Source organism: Siniperca chuatsi, linkage group LG9, assembly GCF_020085105.1.
Source record: "Siniperca chuatsi isolate FFG_IHB_CAS linkage group LG9, ASM2008510v1, whole genome shotgun sequence".
NCBI lineage: Eukaryota > Metazoa > Chordata > Actinopteri > Centrarchiformes > Sinipercidae > Siniperca > Siniperca chuatsi.
The window spans coordinates 12,674,424-12,690,905 of NC_058050.1; the positions used below are offsets into that span (position 1 = coordinate 12,674,424).

Sequence of the window (16,482 nt, forward strand, 5' to 3'; positions counted from 1 at the left end):
TACCGTTTTTCTTTTTCAATGTTTTAATGCATTATGTAAAGCACTTTGAATTGCCTTTGTGTATGAAATGTGCTATACAAATAAACTTGTAAATTCTTGTTATTCCAGATTAATTAAACGATGAATCAATAAATATACATTTTTTTCAATTACCTCCAATTAGTGAGCCTCCATTGTAAAAATACAACTTTATTATTTATGTTGTTTACAGGCTTATATAAGCTGTGCCAAATACCTGTCAATGCTGGTGCAATTCCTGATTCACTGATAGGGGCTGACGAAAGATTAAATATTGATGCTCCTTTAAGAGCGAAACACAAAACTGCCTCCTAAACAGCAGCAAGCGAGCGTTCCTTACAGAGAAGCCAGTGTTAGATGTTTGTCTTCTCCTATCCCTTTAGCTTCAGTTAGTAAATAAGTGATTGTTGAGCGGCTGATGACTCAAGTTAAGTCAAGACAATTCATGTATAACAAATATTACAAATTACCAACAGGAACAACAATTCAGTACAGTCAAAAACACCAAAACAACATGTACAGTAGGCTAGTGTAGCTTACAAACTAAATACACTTGTGTCTATCATAGCTTTCTGTCTCTGCTAATGTTTACACTTAGGTAATACTCTTACTTGCGTGCGAGGTAGCCTCTGGAGGCGCTCTGGAAGCGTATGATGGTGTCTGTGATCTTTAGGTCTCTTTCTTCTTCCAGGTGAGCCAGGACTCCAGCTCTGAAAAAGACTTTACTCTGACCCACCCTGAACAGGTTGTGATCCAGTTCCAAAGCCCTGATCTGAATGAGAAAACAGCGTCCAGTTAACAGTGGTTGGACCACCATGTTGTATTTTTATAGCTACTGAAAAATGACTCACCATGAGTTCTGATGCCTGTTTGCCATCCATGAAGGTGCGAGGAATAGCATTAGGAGTCAGGATCTCATATCTGGAAGACAAATGTGATTTTTTAAGTGTGTGTGTTTGAGCAAAAGACACAAAACTGAGGATGTGTAAAAAAGGTCATTAGCAGGTGCCAGAGAAAGTGCTTGATGAGGTATTTAGTGTCTGTGTGTGTGTGAGAGAGAGAGAGAGAGAGAGAGAGAGAGAGAGAGAGAGAGAGAGAGAAAGCGAGACAGACAGGTGGTTATGAAAGGTAGTTGACTGGAGTCCTTTGTCCAGTCTCTTCTGTGATAAAAAAATACAATCACACCCATACACACACATACACACACACACACCTCTGTCTGAACTCCTGGAATGGGATGCGGTTGGGGAAGCCTTGTCTGCAGATACGGATCCCCTCCAGAACTCCATTACACCTCAGTTGGTCCAAAACCAGGTTGGGGGACAGCTTACCGGCCTGAGACAGACAGGAAGTGAGACAAAGGAAGGGATGGAGAAAGTAAAGAGTGAAATAAATGGAAAATTTAATTCAGACATGTCTAGCCCTTTCCCCCTCATTTAGTCCTCCTGTCTTACCCGCTTCTCGTGGTTTGGGATGATGCAGCGGAGGAAGTTAGGGTTGGTGTTCCTCAGTGTGGCCATCAGCTTCGTGAGAGACTCCTTGTAAAGCTGACCAACAGTCCTGAACATTCCCTTCTTCGTTTTCAGTCCTGCCGCTCCGAATGTGACCGGCCCACTGTTCTCTCCCGACGACACCTGGTCCAGACCCACAATCCTATCCACTAGACGAAAAACACAGAGCGGGGTCTCAGTTTCAGCAACAATAACAAATTTAGTGGAGTGAAAAGAGGGTTTGCCAGACTTGATTTGGCATGGTTATGTCTGTGTGAATGTCATACTAATGTCATGGCATTATGAGTTCACATCTGTTATTAAGTCTCTGGACAGATGATGAACAGATGGTGGACAATGGATTTGGAGCTAATTAGAGATGCAATCATATTGTTTCAAAACAAATACCAATGGCAATGGTATTTACTCATATTGGCCAGTAAGACACACATGCACAGGCTTAGTACAGTGCAGGAGCATAACAGGTTTTCTAGCTTAACCTTGTACATGTCTGGACAGGCATGACTACAGGTTTGTCTATCATTTAAAAAAACAAGATCATGATGATTTATTATGTCCCTGATTTGACTGTTGAATTGAGTGATATACTCAAAAATGTCACGAAATTTCCAATTCCACAATCTGCCTCATCACTGAGGTTGCTATTTAAAGCTTTTTAAATGTTAGCACTGTGTGCCAATATGTTGCATCTCTAGAGCTCATTCAGGATCACATTTCTGACTGCACATGGTTGGTTTTCATAAAACCGCTCTAGTTGTTTGTGGCAATATTGTGCAACACAACCCTTATGTGATCCTGAATTTTTTGTGACTAATCGAGAGCATGCTGCTACCTTGACACTGTCGAATTTCTACAAAACCAAGGTGAATTACTTCTTTATGAATGGAAAAAGCTACATCACACAAGCACAGCACTGTCACTAAAAGCTTAAAACGTAGTGAAAGAGCAAAGAGAGAACAACTGCGCTAACAGCACAGTGACAATATGATAAAAGAATTAACACTACAGCACAAAGATCAACTAAAAAGGAATCAAAAATGACACAAAAAGGCACACAACAATCAAAAACTGGGCAAACAGAAAACAAAGGAGTAATGTAAGCAGAGGTAGAAGTGAGGAATGTGACACGCAGAGGAGGAGAGAAACCTACTGTCGGAGCCATTAGCCTGTAGTGTGGCATAGGAGTCAAAGAAGTACACACGAGGAAGAGTTTGAATATCTGATGCAGGAAGAAGGAAGGCGCAGGGAGAAAAATAAGAGGGAAGGAAAGAAGGAGCCCAAGCGAGGACCAAATTAGTGGAGAGGGAAGAGAAAAGAACAGAAGGAAAAGGGAAAAGACCAAGCAAACACAGGACAGAACAAGAAGGAAGAAGAACAGAGAGATGAGCAGAAAGTGAGAGACAGCAGATAGATAAAATAGTTGCATGATAGAGAAAGAGAAGAGAGAGAAATACAGTAAAGTTAGTACATTTTGCACCAGAAGCTTCATTCTTTATAATTGACAAGCTTGAAAAAATTTTTTTAGTTTCTTACATACATTTTTCAAGTCAAAATATATATATATATATATATATATATATATATATATATATATATATATATATGTATATATGTATATATATATATATATATATATATATATATATATATATATATATATATATATATATATATATATATATATATATATATATATATATATATATATATATATATATATATATATATATATATATATATATATATGTATATATATATATATATATATATATATATATATATATATATATATATATATATATATATATATATATATATATATATATATATATATATATATATATATATATATATATATATATATATATATATATATATATATATATATATATATATATATATATATATATATATATATATATATATATATATATATATATTTACACACAAAAAAGTCCATGAATTAAGGGTTTACTGTACATGATAGTGAATGAACGTGAGAGTAAATCAGTCTCACCCTCCTTCCAAAGCTCTGAGACGAAATGATCTGACGACTGATGGAGAAGAGACGCCACGTTGTCGTTCAAAGGATCCATGTTCTTCACTAACCAATCATCTGCCTTATAGTTCACCTGAGAGACATTACGGAGGGCAGGGGATATTTTTGACTCGGCTCCTTTGAATGGGAAAGATGGCAGACGTGGAAGATGTTAAAAAATTATGTGATACCTTGCCAGCATAGTGAATGATGGAGAAGTCAGCTTCCCCGCGTGGCTGCTTTGATCGGAAGAATTTTGGATGGCTGCCTTGCTCAGCAGACAGCTTCTCCACAAATGAGCGGTCTGTTGCCCGGGGGAACCAGCACTCTTCGTCCAGCAGGGCCAGAACACCAGGCGGATGGGTCTAACAGAGACAGGGGGAAAACAACCTTTATTGTGAGTGAAATGTGGACTTTATAATTCAAGAGGAATAAGGAATCAAAGCATGTGAGAGTGTGCTTTGCATGTTTCTATTTATAATCATAAATATCATTCACTTTCATCCCTTCATCTGTGGGTGTGGTCTAGTGTGGTGAATTGAACAGGTTCTGTGGGTAACCTAAACTTTACCATGCTATTTTCCTACAATCACCAAACAATGCATGCTATTTGTACGGGAACTAAATATGGATGAGAATATAGGTGTCAGCATCTATATTCTCATCATTTAAATGCAAAAAACACCCTGTGTATTTGTGTGTATGTACTGGTTTCTCGATGAGGTCAATGCAGGGCTGTAAGTCCAGGCCAAAGTCGATGAAGTTCCACTCAATGCCCTCCCGCTGGTACTCCTCCTGCTCCAAGATGAACATGGTGTGGTTGAAGAGCTGCTGCAGCTTCTCGTTGGTGTAGTTGATACACAGTTGCTCAAAGGAGTTTAGCTGCAGAGGAGGGATTTAGGGACGCAAACAAAGACTCAATAAATCATCAACTCATGTAATGTAACATGTAAAGAACATGCGCATGCTTGTATGCCTATTGTTTGTGATATACTGATTACAGACAATAACACTACATGCCTATAACGCTTGCCCGAACCTAATACTAACTGTAACCTGTCCTCAAAAAAGTAGAAATAAAGGGAAACGCTCGCACAGGCTTGAAAAATGAAACATCCCTTATCACAAACATTTCAGAACTAATGCTGTGGTAAGGCAGTCCACCGTCATTCATCCCTTATGTTAAATTTGAACAAATTACCTACTGCAGACAAACAAACCGTCATTACATGAACAAACCTGGAAGATCTCAAATCCAGCGATATCAAGGATGCCTATGAAGGAGGCTCCCTGTCTCTGTCTGCGGTCTAGAGCTCTGTTGATCCTGTGGACCAGCCATCTGAACAGACGCTCGTATGTGGCCTTCGCCAAGGCCTCCACAGCAAAGTCAGCCTAGAGGAAGAAGGATACACTGTTAGACACACTTCACAGGGACAAATGTCTGTTTATCTGTATGACTACAAATGTCTATGCACATAAGATCTTACCTGTTCTTTCGTCTGGGCCTTTTGCACATACTCTCGACCCACTTTGATTCTGGGAGTGAGGATGGCCCGAGTGAACTCCAGCACGTTGATACCCAGCAGATGGCACAATTTCTGAGCAGCTGTGTTATCAGGCATTGAGGCCTGGTCCTGGTTCTTCTCCTTCATGAAGGAAATGTTCCCAAACTGGAGCACAGCAGAGATCACCTTAAGCATGGCTGCGGAGAGTTAAGACAGGGAGAGGGAAGGTGATTTATAGCAAGGATCAAAAAAGCAAGAAGCAAACTACTTTCTCTCTTCTCTATCATCCCCTCTCTTACATATCGACTCCTCTGGGGTGAAGCCCATTATAGCCATGGAGTCCATGGTCTGGGTGAAGTTCTCTGAATCGCTCTGACCAGGAACGGGGATGGATCCTCCACTAAGAAAGCGGTACTCATCAGCAGTTCCTAAGAGCAAGTCCGCTAGGGATGATGGGGGAAAAAAAGGGTGAAATAGAGAGATAGATCTAAGTAGAAAAGACATGAATTACTACAGGACAGGCATTTCACCAGAATAACATACAGTATGTTCTGTAGTATAGCAGTATGTCATTATCACACTTTGGTCGACTATTGTCCTTTGGCTCACCTCTTGTCTCCTCTGAAGTTCCACACAACAACTGGTAAAAGATGTGGAATGTCCTCTCATCTTTAGCCTGACGGGTGGCCCGGGACTTTTCGAGGAGGTCTGGATTTATATCGTCATGGACATGTACAGCCGAAACTAGTTAGTCCTGGTCTACTTCTAGCGATTTATCCTTTTCAAATTAGAGAATATATATATATATATATATATATATATGTTATATCAATACATATGTAAATCTTTAAATAAGCAATTAATTTTGCACGTTTTTACAAATGAACAACCTACAAGCAAGTACTCCCAAAAACATGAAGTTTCAGAAAGCACCATAGGCCATCACAAATAAACACAGGGGTCATAATAAATGGACAAAGTCTTTTCACCCAACTATGCTGTAAATTAAGCAGCTTACTTAGACAGCAAGAATGTATCGATCTTTCAAAAACTTTGAAGATATGTAAAAGGATACAGGTCTCAATGTTGGCACCAACAATGTACCCTGCCACGTCAAAATTAATGCGGATGAATTTACCCTGAAGAAGAAGAAAAAGTTTCAGTTAATTTCTATAGTAAATTATCAAACTGATGATACTGACAATAAAACTTTCAGGAGGTTTGTATAAAGTGTCTAGTCTGCTCTTACAAATCTAGAGGAGTTGTCGTTCTTGACAGTCTTTGCGTTGCCGAAGGCCTCCAGTATGGGGTTGGCCTGCAGCAGCTGTCTCTCCAGCTCGCCCTGAGACACAAAGGAGATGTCAGTTCAGCTTCACAGCACTACAAAGATAAGAGCCTCAACAAAAGACCTCCATAGGGCCTGTCTACTAAAATGCACCATTTAATCCTGCTCTCTTTGGAGTAACTACTGATCTGTTATGTAAAAAATGCATGACTCATCCTTGAAGAGCAGTGACACAAAATGGTGCATTTTAGGGCCCAAAATAGCATCTACAACACGCACCATTCCCAGCCCCAGTAACAAATGATTCTCAACATCAATAAGTGTTAAGGGCCCTCATTAGTTAAGCAATCAAAAATAAGGGCATCAATCCTGTTTCATGTTTAATTTATTAAAATCTCCTACATTATTAAAAGTCAATCTCTAGAAAACAACTAACAAGAGTCAGTTGAGAACCACTGTTGCAGAACAACAAGGGCAGAAGGAAGCCGCAGCTTTAGATGCTAACATCGTACATAAGCTACATATTATACTAGCTAGCTGCAATGCATTACTGCAGTTGTCGCATTGCCAGTGCAGCAGCAGCTGTTGATGCAGCAGCAGCAGCAGCAGCCAGTGATGGGGATTTACTGTTGCTACAGGAGGTGGTTATACTGTAAAAACTGTCAAGGAATGTCAGCCAGCCAACACCAAAGGCAGATACACAAACACACACAGAGCAAGAGGTCAGCACTTTTTATAGTATACACTGCACACAATGACAAAACTACATATTTAAGTGTGTACCCTTGTTCACTTGCTATACACACACACAAGTGGACGCAATCCAATGACAACCACACCCACTCCCACAACCGAATCTGCACTCATTCAACATACACACATACTGTATAGTTTATGTGATTAAAACCATCTCTACAGCAGAAATGCCTCACAGTTCTAAGGGTAAGTAAAAACCTGTGGCATTTTCAAGTCACTGGGAGTGGGAAGCCAACCCTCAGCCCACTGAGAAGAATAGAATAAAACATGCCAAAACTAGAGACCCACAAAGACAGGATTTATTCAGATAAACGTAAAAAAGAAAAGCACTATGCACAGAAGGCATGATTCTCGTCATTTATCACGAGAATCATATGAGCTCTGGTAAATATTCTATTGTACATGGAAAGTTACATTTCTTAAAAATGTGACCCCCATTGAATAAACCCCAAGTTGTCTAAATACGTTCATACTCACATATTGCATACTCTGACGAATTGTGGGGGAAAAAATGAAGTTTTAGGGGGGAGGAGAATGGGAGGATGGGTGAACATATGGATAGGATAAACAAACAAACAAAAAAAGACAAATAAGACAACTATAATAACAACAAACTAAGGAATACAAACAAGCAAAATCAAATATACTGTACAGGGCTTGACTGTTATGTTGAACCACATCAGTACTGACGGTTAAAGGTTTAAGGTTACTGTGTTGGTTAGTCAGTATCATTGTGGAGTTCATTAAGCAGGAAATAGGACAGGACAAAAGCACAGGACAGGAGGATAGCGTTAACTCACCCTGTTCACCAAAGTACTGCCTCTTGTTAAGGACCGAGAGCCATCCATCTAAACATGCAGGAATAAGAAAAGGACAATGCAGAAAGAAGAGAATGAGGGGAAACAAGTGCAGGAAGGAAGGTAGAGAAAACTGCTGAGAAAATGTAGAAAAAGAGGACTGATTAAGAGAGAAAACCCACTCCCAGGTGAGGTAAGATGAAATTAATTGTACTTGCAGAAAAACCCATCTAATAATCATACAAATCAGTCAGTATGAATAAATAAATAAGGAGGAAAGTGATGCGATTGAGGTTCAATAAATTATGATTGGGTTAGGGAAGAAACACAGTGGATTGCACTGAGAGCAGCAACTTCGAACTAATTAAATCACCACTGAAAACAGTGCAACAAAGGTGGGTCGCGTTAGGTTAAAGGAATAGTTAAACGTTTTGGGGAAATATGCTTATTCACTGTATTTGCAGAGAGTTGGATGAGAAGATTGATACCTCTCTCTTGTCCTGCGCTAAGTACAGAGTTGGAGATTATCTTAATTTAGCATAAAGACTGGAAGCAAGGGGACAACAGCTAGCCTGTCTCTGTCTAAAGTCCAACAACGCACCAACCAGCACATCTAAAGCTCATTAATTAACACAGTCTAACCTCACTATGGCTGGCAGTACACCAAGATATAGTTACAGTATGAAACTCCCCATAAAACACCACACTAAAACTCCACATTTCTGTTTGTGTGCAGTTTAAACAAACAAGATACAATGTGTTAATTAGTGAGCTTTAGAGGTGTTGCATTTTTCTTTCATTTACTTTGGACAGAGCCAAGCTTGTTGTTTCCCCCTGCTTCCAGTCTTTGCGCTAAGCTAGGCTAACCACCTCCTGATTCCAGATCTGAGTTTACTGTATCACACAGACACAAGAGTGGCATCAGTGTTCTCATGTAACTCTCCGATAGAAAGTGAATAAGCATATTTCCCAAAACGTTTTACTATTCCTTTACGTAAATATCAGTTAGCAACATTTCACAGCTATAACATACAGCATTCTGCCCAGATTCAAGGTATATTGGATGCATATGTATGAAAACTGTAAAAAAAAGTGACTTAAAATGTTGAGGGCACAAGTCATGGCAACATTTTACAGATGAGCTGCACTGACAAAAACAGTATAAGCCGTATACAGAGGGTTGACATACAGCTATTTAGCATGCAGTCAAGTATGATACACTTTTGAAGCATTGTAACATTAATCGTCTTTGTCATGTGAAGTGTCTGCCTTCTGTACGTTACTGTAATGTGAACAGTTCTGCTTAGCCTCTATTTAGCTTCCTACAACCTCATCCTACTTCACATTTCTTTTCCTTATCTTTTATCTGTTTCCCTCAACACTTTATCACTTCTTCACCATCTCCATCTTTCTTGTTATTTCCCTCCTCTTTCATTCTTAATGTTCCTAGAAGGCCCTTCTTCTCTTTGTATGTTGTTTTTTTCCAGCTGCTCTTCTTTTATTTTTACTTCTGTGGTGTCTCTACTGCAACGTACCTGTACAGCTTCCTTGTTCCTACCCAGAGTGCCACCCTTATGGGAGGAGGCAACGTGAGCCAAATACTGGATAACTTTCTTAGTGTTCTCTGTTTTACCAGCTCCAGACTCGCCTCTGGAATACACACACACACACACATACACACACACAACCAAGTAAGGAACACACACATACACAATAAATACCATTCTCTTTACAGAACGGTCCATCTTAAACACATATGGTCTCAATTGTGAATGGTATATATAAGCATTTTAAAGACAGAGGACACACAGGAACAAGTGGCCAAACACATTCATCACACCAGTAAATATAGAGCCCATGCAGAGCATTCAAAGCCACAGGTCCAAACAGAAAGCAGGTGTGGAGGATACAGGCTGCGTCAGTATTGTTGCTTTTGGAGAAGAACGACAGAGAATGGAGTAAAAATAGCAGCTGCAAAAGATCTAAAAGAAGCATACGCCTTGTCCCAAATACACTGATTCAAGATGAGCCTACAGTGGGATCCTTGACAATGACAGGAAGAGTCTGGCAGGAAGACGTGATAACAGGGAGACGGATGGCAGGCCCTCAGGCAAGCAGGTAGGTAGACAAACCATGGGTACAAACAGACAGGAGGATGCACTCACATTACAGACCTGAATGTTTGCTAAAATGTGATTTTTTTAATCCTGAGTCTTTAAATTCATTTTGAAAATGGCCCATTATGAACATTAGTGTCAACACTGACATGTCCTGGACCTGCATGTGTACATTTGCCTTCCAAAAATCCATATCCCACATGAACTATGAATATCCACAACAACAAATGATACACATGCAAGACAATTAATCTCGGAAATCAATAAAAGAGAATATGGTTAAGACGGCCAAAAAGTTAAAATGCAGAACTGTAGATGTATTATTAGTTGCATAGAGCTGAATCAGAGCAGAGGAACAGTCAGCACAGCGGAGTTACAGTTTTTTTTTTTTTTTTTAATTGTTTTGTTCACACAACGAAAAAAAAATCAGATCTGTGTGACATGTAAATAAAAACAATCTAATTTGATGCACATTTGCTTTAAAGTTGAATACATTACAATTAGATACATGTACATGGAGGCACCAATACACACAAATGAAGACACATGAAAGCACACCAGTTACATACATGCACACACACTCCAACAGGGGCAAACATTCTCAATGTGACCCATACAGAGATTTTCCTCACGGCAAATTACAAAGCATTCACACACAGACACACTAATGTTACTCACGTGCAGAGGATTGACTGATCTTCTCTGTCTGTCGAAGAAAAAACAACGTGAGGACAAATTAGTAACATATAGATAGATCTGACTGCTGACAAGTGATTATGAGATACTTTGCTAAACTTTAATTGCAGCCTCTAAACGTGGCGTCAGTGTTAGATGTTGTTTTCTACATTTTTGGCACAGTGTTAAACATGTGGTTTAATACATGGCTGACAAGACAGCAAAGTCAACATCAAACAGCTACAAGGATCACAACTCTGACAATTTGAAAGTTTACTGTATGTACTGTATGTAGTGCTGTATGGGAGTGAGGAGGTTATCCATGCCACTGGTTGGCTCATGTTACACCAAGCTTCCACCCTCACCAACCAGGCATGAAGTTCTCTGGAAGCCTCCATAGCAGCTCACACCTCTGATGGGTAATAGATATTATATATGTGTACAGATGGACTCACACTAGTCCAGTCACTCCTTCGCTGATTAACACTGTAGAGAGAAGCAGGTCACCAGCTGAACTGGTCTCTCAAGGCTGCCAAACCACACAAAACTGGTAGTCAACAGGTGGACATTGTTTGCAACCTTACTTTGTATTTGGCTTTTAAGATTCCCACACGGTGATTCAAGAATAATTCATACTGGTCCTACAGGTTCAATCACTGTGGTAACACACCTACAAATACATAGACACAGAGCCTCATCTGCCCTGTCCTGTTATCTCTGAAAGACAGCCTGAGGCAGAGACATTGCTCAATCGGCCCTTAACTGCTTTTAAATGGTTGCTGGGAATTCTCTCTGTCTCATCTCATGAACTCAACATGACGGGTAGGGCCTAAAACATGTCTGTCATACACTGTTATGAATATAATATCTGGTTACTGTCATCACCACAACAAATACACAATATCACTTAATCTACTTACAAGGAGTGCCACACCTAGAAATCTCTGTTTCGAAAAATATCATCTTGCCTTTTTTTTCCCCACTTTTAAGGCTTTTGATAATAGTCACGAGTCAAGAATATGGCACACCTTCAAGCAGTGTTCACAGTGTGGCTCAGCGAGCAAAGATCACAGACGAGATTCAGTACCACTTAGCCTGGCTGAGCTGATAGCTGTAGTGTTAGTTAGTCAGGGGTCAGAGGTCACAGATAGTGTTCGGTACCTTGCAGCATGCTGCGATAGGCGGCCTCTGATATGGCGTAGATGTGCGGGGGCATCTCGTGGCGTTTTTTGCCCCGGTACATCTCTACGATGGCCTCTGTGTAGATGGGCAGGTTCTTGTAAGGGTTCACCACCACACAGAACAGGCCTGAATATGTCTGGAAAAACACACAGAACAGAGACATTTACATTGACCTTATCCTCATAGTGCGAGGAGTCTTTAATTTCACCAACATTTAGGATATCAATCCAGTCAGAATAAAACGGCATCATTTTGTTTTAGTTCTGTTTGATTACCTTCTGTTTTTGAATATCAGCACTCTCTCTGCACATGCTCAGTCACTTGAGTGACTGTGGTTTGTGCTAGATTCAAAGAGATTGTCAATAATAGTGGGTGGCTTAACTTTTCCTGTTTGATAACTGCAGGAGTAGCATTTTAAACTATTGCTTCAGCAGAATGTACAGCAGTAAACCAGAAGTGGTATCAAGTGCTCAATGCAGCTCTGTCATTTACTTGATTCAATATATTACGCAGGTCAGCACCATTCTCCCTGACTACCTTACGCAGGTAAACAGGAAACCTATCTGAACATGTAAGGAATTGTCAGTTAAATTGATTTCAGTCAAGCAAACAATCAGTCATCTATTTCCAGTAGGATGGTCCATATAAAAAAAGGTTACAATTAAAAATTCAGAAAGGAACATTTTGGCTCATGTAAATGCAGCCAGTGATTATACCTTCTACACAGTGCCCATCCACACCCAGACATTAGTGCTCTTAAAATGCATTCCAATAGTAGTGAAAGTCATGAACAATACACAAACCACTTTATCTTATCTTTTATTGTCATACGCCTCTCAAAGCTATTCCAACAATCTATACATGCTCCTCTCTGTCCTTCTCTTAATCTTTCCTGGCAACTTCATCCTCCATCATTCATACCATTAATCGGCAGCTCAACTACATATATTTGCCAATATATTATTCTACTTTAATCGCACACACTATATGCTTTCTGGGCATGTAAATTATCATTGGCTTACATATCTTTTCTGCAGGAGAAACTTGAGATGCCTCCCACTGCTACCACACACACACGAACAACTTTGTAAACTGACTCCTCACCTCTCTTACCACCCCATATCAGTTACACAGGAGATGCCACAGGAACTAACTGCTAACACATGCATGTACACAACACAAACTGCCTTCTCTAGTTCATTCACATGGGCATTGGCATTCGTCCCACAGGTTCTTTATTAGTTATATACTGTGAATGCGTTCACCTTCTCATGCATTTATTGTTTTGTGCACTCACATAGATCAAGCCAGAGTAGTATCTCTCTCTCAGGTTGTGCAGCACCGAGGCTTCGTTGAGGCAGGTGAGGTCGGCCATGTCCTCCACTTTACTGAAGCGCGGGGGGTTCATCCGCTGCACCTCCTCCCTGGACAGAGTGATCCGCCGCTGGCTGTCTGTCAGCTCAACCTCCACCTCATCACCGCGCTCTTCCCGAATACTAGCCGACTGGGAGTAGAAGAAAAGAGAGGTTTAACAAAGACAGTATGGGAGATGAATGAAGAGAGAGTTTCTGTTCAATGTGAAAATCAATTAGCAGAGACTTTAAACTTGCTTGAGGAACACCACAGCAAACGTTAATGTGAATTTAATAATTTCTTTGGCAGCCTCAATTCCTCTCAGGAATCTTAAATCTTGGATATTGCGTCTTCCTTTGATGTAGCGACAAGGAAGAGCTTTCCGAACAGTCATTGCTTCTAATGAAAGTAGCTTTGACTAAAGACAAAACAGACTACACTGAAACTGTGATGAGTTACCAGTCTCAAGCAAGTTTCAAGATCCAGAAAGTTTTTCATTCTGCACTGAAAAGAATAGAAGCTAACGGCTACCTAGAAGGTAGAACATCAATTAAAAACTTACAGATGGCTTTGGAAAATTTTCAAAATAATGTAGCTGTATTGTAGATTTGTAGTTTCTGGGCTATACCAGTGCATATACTATACACACAAAAAGCTCTGCTCTAGTCTTTTGTCTCTACAGTAAACCGGCTGGGCAGCATTTAAAATGAAGCAAACATTGAAAATATATTTGTGAAAATGTTTGTCAGAATCTCTTCCAGTGAGCTTAAGAGCAGTCATTGTATTCGACAGCAGACAAGAATAGATGGTGAAAGAAAATGGAGGAGAGGAACACTCTTGTCATGCTGTTGGTCTGGTGCTTGTTAGACAGGAAGTAGTGAACTCTGGTTCTGATCAGGTCACAGGACTCTGCTCCACTACACTTAATTCTCTCTGCTACTTGACATGCACAACACACAAAATATGTGCGTCTGTGTTTGCGCGTGTGTGGGTGAATATTAGTCACAGATTGAACTACATGCTCAGAATATGAAAGTGGATGAAAGCGTGCGTGTCTCTCTGTGTGTTATACTGTGTGAATGTGTATATTCGGTGTATGTGTGTGTGTTTGTCAAACAGTGCCATTCTCAGATCATGAGTGTAAAATGAAGTCAGTGTCTCTACAACAGCCTCTTTAACATTGGGAGGCTGAAGGAGAGTATTGTTCCATTCATAGTGCTCTCTATGAAACCAGTCCAGCAGAGAGAGGGAGACTCGGAGATAGGACATCGAATTCATATGTCACATCCTACAATATGCACCAATGAAAACTTGAAATGTGCATTATGCAAGTACAGAGGAAAAGTGGAACAAATTAATATTATGAAAAGAGCCTTATGATAGTAATTAGGACTAAGTGTGTTAGAAAGCATCACAAGGCATATTAAAGAAGCTAATAGGACGAAGGAAAGCATGGAAAATAGGGCAACGTCATGTGGATAAAAACCTCATAAAATAATATAACACACATACAAAGATGCACACACACCCTATGCTGCTTTGCCACACCTGTTTGACACACCTTCACTTGACACTTGCCAATTATTTACCTGAGGATTAATACTTAGACAGTGGGAAACATGAACATGAAAACAAGTTGTAAAAATAAATTGCATTTAACCTTAAAATTCAACTTGTTAATTAGATGTTGGTGCTTGTTGGAAACAAAACCCAAAAAGTCATCAATTTCTCTTATGAGCAGACAATACCTGCTTACCTCAAAGCCATGCTTCTCTGACGGCACCCACACCAGCCTCTTAGCTGCCCAGTCAGCCTGGCTGGCGGCGGGGAACGCAGAGTTGGAGGTGGGAGACCCTGGCGCTGGCGCCGCCCCCGATGACAGGAAGCGGGTGACATCGTTGGCACCGCCCCCCGTTGGCCTGGACATGGTTCTACTGGCACTGGGTGAGGAAAGACAATAAAAAGTGAGCCTGTGTTGAGCCATTTCTTTGTCACAGGCCTCGTGTCTTGTGGGAGGCTGAAAACTGGAGCGCTGTGGATGATGTAAAAGACTGTCGGACAGTGACACTGATGTGATTCTGTGTCAAGATACACGCACACACATACTCCATGTGCACCCACCCACCCACACATATAGGAACGGCAATAGTAGCACGCAAGCAGAATGCAGGCCATATCCAGCTGAGATTGGGTCAGGGATGGCCTAATTGAAAGACACAGCAAATCAAGGAGAAGAAGAGAGGAAGAAAGAGAGATCAGGGGGTGGAGGGGTGGAGGGATGTAGGAACAGCGAGATACATCAATTGACTGAGTAAACTGACATGACAGTGAGAGGGGGAGGGATGGCGAGGAAGAAGGAAAAAAGGTGGAATAGCAGTGAGGAGAGAGGATGGAAGTGGACTGAATCTGAAGCGTCCTTCTAAACTGAGAACTAGTGGAGCCAAAATGTTGATTCGCCTTAGGACCCAGTATCCTGTGAAAGATGAGGTGACAGTAGCTAGAAGTGGTTACTACTCTGAAAAATGACGGCGATCTCCAGTCAGAGTGACTGTAGTACTACAACAGGATGTTTCTAGATTTGCTCTGACAACTAAGAAAAAGTTCTGTTGGTGGAGGAGAACTCGTGACTCTAAAACTTTCCATTGAGACTCATAGAAATGACATTTTTTCAGATTGGCTAGCTGCTGCTCTGTCCAGGATGGCCCATACTGACCATTCAATGGTAAATGTCACCAGTGTAGAGTAAACACAGTATTAGCAATGGCTCAATATATCAGAAAATTAGAGCAGAAACAAATTAATCAGCAACTACTTTGATAATTTTATATTTTTGTACACAAAAATGGGAAAAATTCACTGGTTCTAGCTTCACAAAATGTGAATATTCTGGTTTTGTTAGTCTATGATAAGAAACGTTATAACATAAAGAATATGTTTGGGTTTTGAACTCAGTAAAAAAAGAAGACATGGTCTCGCTATGGTCTCTTGTGATGGGCATTTGTCACAATTTGCTGACTTTCAAAAGACCAAACAATGAATCGAAAAAATAATCAGTTGAGAAATCAATAATGAAAATGTTACTAATTGCAGCCACACAGATAATAACCTACTGAATGTTAGCACAAGGCCATTGACATTCATGCAGTTCACAATCTAATTAATGGACTAATTACATAATAACAACATAAAAAATAGATGATTCATTCCAAAATTTGACATTTTCCTTTTGAAAACAGAGAGAAAAG

At 40.2% G+C, this 16,482-nt stretch overlaps 1 protein-coding gene across 7 annotated transcripts in view; it reads right to left on the reverse strand.

Annotated features, from left to right (window-relative positions):
• The window catches only part of myh14 (myosin, heavy chain 14, non-muscle), a 33,694-nt gene that overhangs the window by 14,369 nt on the left and 2,843 nt on the right, over positions 1-16,482 (reverse strand). For 2 of the 7 annotated variants that reach the window (XM_044208700.1, XM_044208698.1), the window contains exons 2-22: positions 14,994-15,177; positions 13,182-13,388; positions 11,864-12,020; positions 10,706-10,733; positions 9,446-9,560; positions 7,914-7,961; positions 7,591-7,602; positions 6,322-6,414; positions 6,148-6,211; positions 5,682-5,780; positions 5,372-5,515; positions 5,055-5,269; positions 4,807-4,959; positions 4,276-4,449; positions 3,759-3,932; positions 3,547-3,661; positions 2,680-2,748; positions 1,473-1,678; positions 1,232-1,353; positions 870-939; positions 630-790 (exon numbers count right to left, since the gene is read on the reverse strand). In XM_044208700.1, the coding sequence (XP_044064635.1) occupies positions 630-790; positions 870-939; positions 1,232-1,353; positions 1,473-1,678; positions 2,680-2,748; positions 3,547-3,661; positions 3,759-3,932; positions 4,276-4,449; positions 4,807-4,959; positions 5,055-5,269; positions 5,372-5,515; positions 5,682-5,780; positions 6,148-6,211; positions 6,322-6,414; positions 7,591-7,602; positions 7,914-7,961; positions 9,446-9,560; positions 10,706-10,733; positions 11,864-12,020; positions 13,182-13,388; positions 14,994-15,164 (2,597 nt within the window). In that variant the 5' untranslated portion in view covers positions 15,165-15,177. The remainder of the gene's footprint in view (positions 1-629; positions 791-869; positions 940-1,231; positions 1,354-1,472; positions 1,679-2,679; positions 2,749-3,546; positions 3,662-3,758; positions 3,933-4,275; positions 4,450-4,806; positions 4,960-5,054; positions 5,270-5,371; positions 5,516-5,681; positions 5,781-6,147; positions 6,212-6,321; positions 6,415-7,590; positions 7,603-7,913; positions 7,962-9,445; positions 9,561-10,705; positions 10,734-11,863; positions 12,021-13,181; positions 13,389-14,993; positions 15,178-16,482) is intronic. The other 5 variants (XM_044208701.1, XM_044208699.1, XM_044208704.1 and 2 more) reach the window with 5 other exon arrangements.